This window comes from Bison bison, unplaced genomic scaffold (assembly GCF_000754665.1).
Source record: "Bison bison bison isolate TAMUID 2011002044 unplaced genomic scaffold, Bison_UMD1.0 scf7180017864011, whole genome shotgun sequence".
Classification (NCBI taxonomy): Eukaryota; Metazoa; Chordata; class Mammalia; order Artiodactyla; family Bovidae; genus Bison; species Bison bison.
Genome location: NW_011494583.1, coordinates 190385 through 194969, shown reverse-complemented (window position 1 = coordinate 194969; position 4585 = coordinate 190385). Strand labels below are relative to the sequence as shown.

Genomic DNA, 4585 nt, shown 5'->3' with positions numbered 1-4585 from the left:
CCTGCGGCTGCTGCCCAGCGCAGGGGGGCAGGACCTGCTGTCTCAGTCGCCTCAGCACAGCGTCGCCGAGAGGAACCCTCCTCTCTCCTTCAGCCTGGCCTCCCAGGGGCTGAGTGGCCAGTACGTGACCCTAGACAACCGCTCAGGGGAGCTACACACTTCTGCCCAGGAGATCGACCGGGAGGCCTTGTGTCTTGAAGGAGGCGGAGGGATTGCCTGGGGGGGCAGCATTTCCATCTCCTCTTCGCCTTCTGCTGACTCTTGTCTTTTGCTTCTGGATGTCCTAGTCCTGCCTCAGGAATACTTTAGGTTTGTGAAGGTAAAAATCGCTATCCGGGACATCAATGACAATGCCCCGCGGTTCCCTATTTCCCAAATATCAGTTTGGGTCCCAGAAAATGCACCTGTAAACACCCGGCTGGCCATAGAGCATCCCGCAGTGGACCCAGATATGGGCACTAATGGTGTTCAGACCTACCGGTTGCTGGACTACCATCGTATGTTCACCCTGGACGTGGAGGAGAATGAGAATGGGGAGCGCACCCCCTATCTAATTGTCATGGGACTGTTGGACAGAGAGACCCAGGACCAGTATGTGAGCATCATCATAGCTGAGGATGGTGGGTCTCCACCACTGATAGGCAGTGCCACCCTCACCATTGGAATAAGTGACATTAATGACAATTGCCCACTCTTCACAGACTCACAAATCAACATCACTGTGTATGGGAATGCTACTGTGGGCACACCAATTGCAGCTGTTCAGGCTGTGGACAGAGACTTGGGAAACAATGCTCAGATCACCTACTCTTACAGTCAGAAAGTTCCACAAGCATCCAAGGATTTATTCCATTTGAATGAAAACACCGGGGTCATTAAACTTTTCAGTAAGATTGGAGGAAGTGTTCTGCAAACACACAAGCTCACCATCCTTGCTAATGGGCCAGGCTGCATCCCTGCTGTGATCACTGCCCTGGTGACTATTATCAAAGTCATTTTCAGGCCACCTGAAATCGTCCCTCGTTATATAGCAAATCAAATAGATGGTATTATTTACCTGAAAGAATTGGAACCTGTTAACACTCCAATTGCATTCTTTACCATAAGAGATCCAGAAGGTAAATACAAGGTGAACTGCTATCTGGATGGTGAAGGACCATTTAGGTTATTGCCCTACAAACCATACAGTAATGAGTATCTTCTAGAAACGACAAAACCTATGGATTATGAGCTACAGCAATTCTATGAAATAGCCATAGTAGCTTGGAACTCTGAGGGATTTCAAGTCAAAAAAATGATTAAAGTGCAACTTTTAGATGACAATGATAATGCTCCTGTTTTCCTTCAACCCTTGGTAGAACTAACCATTGAAGAAAATAATGCACCCAATGCCTTTTTGACTAAGCTAGATGCTACAGATGCTGACAGTGGAGAGAGGGGCCAAGTTTCATATTTTCTGGGACCTGATGCTCCATCATATTTTTCCTTAGACAGTGTCACAGGAATTCTGACAGTTTCTACTCAGCTGGATCGAGAGGAGAAAGAAAAGTATAGGTACACAGTCAGAGCTGTTGACTCTGGGAAGCCACCCCAAGAATCAGTAGCTACTGTGGTTATCACAGTGTTGGATAAAAATGACAACAGCCCTAGGTTCATCAACAAGGACTTCAGCTTCTTTGTGCCAGAAAATTTTCCAGGATACGGTGAAATTGGAGTAATTAGTGTCACAGATGCCGATACTGGGCAAAACGGATGGGTTGCTCTCTCCGTGGTGAACCAGAGTGATATTTTTGTCATAGACACTGGAAAGGGCCTGCTGAGAGCTAAAGTCTCTTTGGACAGAGAGCAGCAAAGCTCCTACACTTTGTGGGTTGAAGCCGTTGATGGGGGTACGCCTCCCCTCTCCTCTACTGCAAAAATCACAATTCTCCTTCTAGACATTAACGACAACCCGCCTCTCGTTTTATTTCCTCAGTCTAACATGTCTTACTTGTTGGTGTTGCCTTCTACTCTCCCTGGCTCACTAGTTACAGAGGTCTATGCAGTTGACAAAGACACAGGCATGAATGCTGTCATAGCCTATAGCATCATAGGGAGAAGAGGGCCTAGGCCTGAATCCTTTAGAATTGACCCTAAAACTGGCAACATTACTTTGGAAGAGGCATTGCTGCAGACAGATTATGGGCTCCATCGTTTATTGGTGAAAGTGAGTGATCATGGTTATCCAGAACCTCTCCATTCCACAGTTATGGTGAATCTATTTGTCAATGACACTGTCAGTAATGAAAGCTACATTGAGAATCTTCTAAGAAAGGAACCAGAAATTAGCATAGAGGAGAAAGAACCACAGATTTCAATAGAACCAACTCATAGGAAAGCTGAATCCGTGTCCTGTATGCCCACATTAGTAGCTCTATCTGTAATAAGCTTGAGTTCTATCACATTCTTAACAGGGATGGGCATATATATCTGTTTAAGGAGAGAGAAGAAACACCATAGGGAGGATGAAAATTTGGAAGTACAAACTCCATTAAAAGGAAAAATTGACTTGCATATGAGAGAGAGGAAACCAATGGATATTTCTAATATTTGATTTTTTTTTTTTTTTTTGCTGTGGAATAGAAGAGATATTTCAACTGATTTTGGGGATTTCTCACCACCAAAACAAGAATGTGGATGGCAGTTCGAATGAAGGACATCTAATTTATAACTTGTACTATATTGTAAATAGCTGTTTACAGGTTTTTAAATTCAAAATCAGAAGTTATAATATGTGTACAGAAATTTTTAAATGAAATTGGTACTAACAGCTATGGAGCTGTTATTTAGAAAATCTTGGACATGATTTGCAGCTTTCATACACCAAGCAGATGATTGTTAAAACCTAGGAATAAGGTAAGAAAATGTACATTGCATTTTTTGTCTAAAAAGTCCTTTAACCACAAGAGGGCTTCAACGGCTCCTTTGCAGGGAACTATTTTAAGGTATTGTACATGACAGTTGTACATGAAATTAATGAAAGAGTCTATTTTAAATATATTGTTTTTAACATTAAACAAAGATGAGATTAAATGGGATTTCACCCTACTTAAATATATGATTAAAAAGAAAATAAATGCATTTGTAAACAGAATGTTTATTACTTCACAAATGCATCATGTATAATTTGAAATAGAAGGCATCTTTAATTTGAAAAAGAAGGCATCTGTGAAGAAGCACAGTTCTTTTTTAGCAAGGATAAATATTTTGCCATGTGTTAAAGATCTGATGTGCTGAAGAATAATCCACTTTCTGTGTACTCTCGTGGCTTTCTATTTGCTTTACCACTGCATTTACTGTTAATACAGGAAATTCTTTCTTAAAGAAAATGTAACTAGAAGCTATGTCCAAGAAAAACAACCAGAAGCAAAGATATGTTTCAATCCTTAGTTGCTTAATAGGTATTTATGACATTTTGATGCTTTCACAACTCGTCAGTAGTACTTTATATTTGGGCTTTGTGTTAGATCTTATATACTTAAATTCATGTGTTACATAAAAAAAAAGAAACCTTATTAAAATTATTCTAGAAGCTGGTGGACGCTATCTGTTGTTTTAGCAGGACCTTTTCTATGAAAGTTATACTTATAATTTTATTGTTGTTTAGGTTTGTTGGCTACCATTTCTGGCTTCCTTTCTTTGGCTTTGGATTAGTTCCAAGAGTTTATTTGTAAGCCCAGCAGCAGACCTCTTTGATAATTTAGCTTTTACTGAATGCTTTGCAGTGAAGCAAGCTGGTTTATCAGTGATTGATCACCCTCACTTTATTGTGTGAGCTGGAAATTTTATTTTATATGAGAGCTATAGCAAAATTATCTGTGTAAACAAAGAATTTATTAGCTTAAATTGGATCATTCTACTTTTTGGCATCATGTGTCTGTACTGTACCAAAAGTGTTTATATATCTGCAAATTAAAGGTATATATTTTCATAATTTTCTCATTTTTACTATTTTATATTTGAACATGGGTTTGTTGTTTTACTGAAGTGCCCATTAATAGAATTCATCTGCTTTTAAAGATAAATATGAGTAAATTTTAAATATTATGTTATGCTAAAGTTTACATTATACTAATTTATTACTTAAATAAACATTGGGTAAATTATTAAACATATGTGTAATTATAGACATATATATATGTCTGTGTGTGTGTGTGTATCATAGACAAAGACTGTGGTTATGTACTTGATAGTTCATATGAAAATTTAGAGCCATGCATGTGTACATGCATATTTATTTACTATGACTTAGAAACAAGTATAAACACTCATTTTAATTTCATATTCTCTATTAACTCTGTTATAAACTTCAATTTTAAAATAAAAACACGTTGCAAAAAAAATTAAATACAAAAATTAAGACTTTTGAATATGTATTAATTCATTTTCTTATTTTCAATTTGACAATTTAAATAAGTATGATAATAAGATATGAAACAGTAGTGCTTGCTACAAAAGGGAAATATACTTTTATTGGAAATTCCTTTCGTTTGAGACCCAACTGAGCTAAGAAACTAAGATTATTTAGCTCCCCAAACTTTTCATT

The 4585-nt window shown here is 38.2% G+C and overlaps 1 protein-coding gene across 1 annotated transcript in view; it reads left to right on the top strand.

Moving 5' to 3' along the window:
- PCDH20 (protocadherin 20) overlaps positions 1 to 4369 on the top strand; it is a 5802-nt gene extending 1433 nt beyond the window's left edge. Inside the window, exon 3 of the mRNA XM_010834086.1 lies at positions 3 to 4369. Coding sequence (XP_010832388.1) covers positions 3 to 2593 — 2591 coding nt within the window. The 3' untranslated portion in view covers positions 2594 to 4369. The remainder of the gene's footprint in view (positions 1 to 2) is intronic.
- Positions 4370 to 4585: the final 216 nt, after the last annotated feature.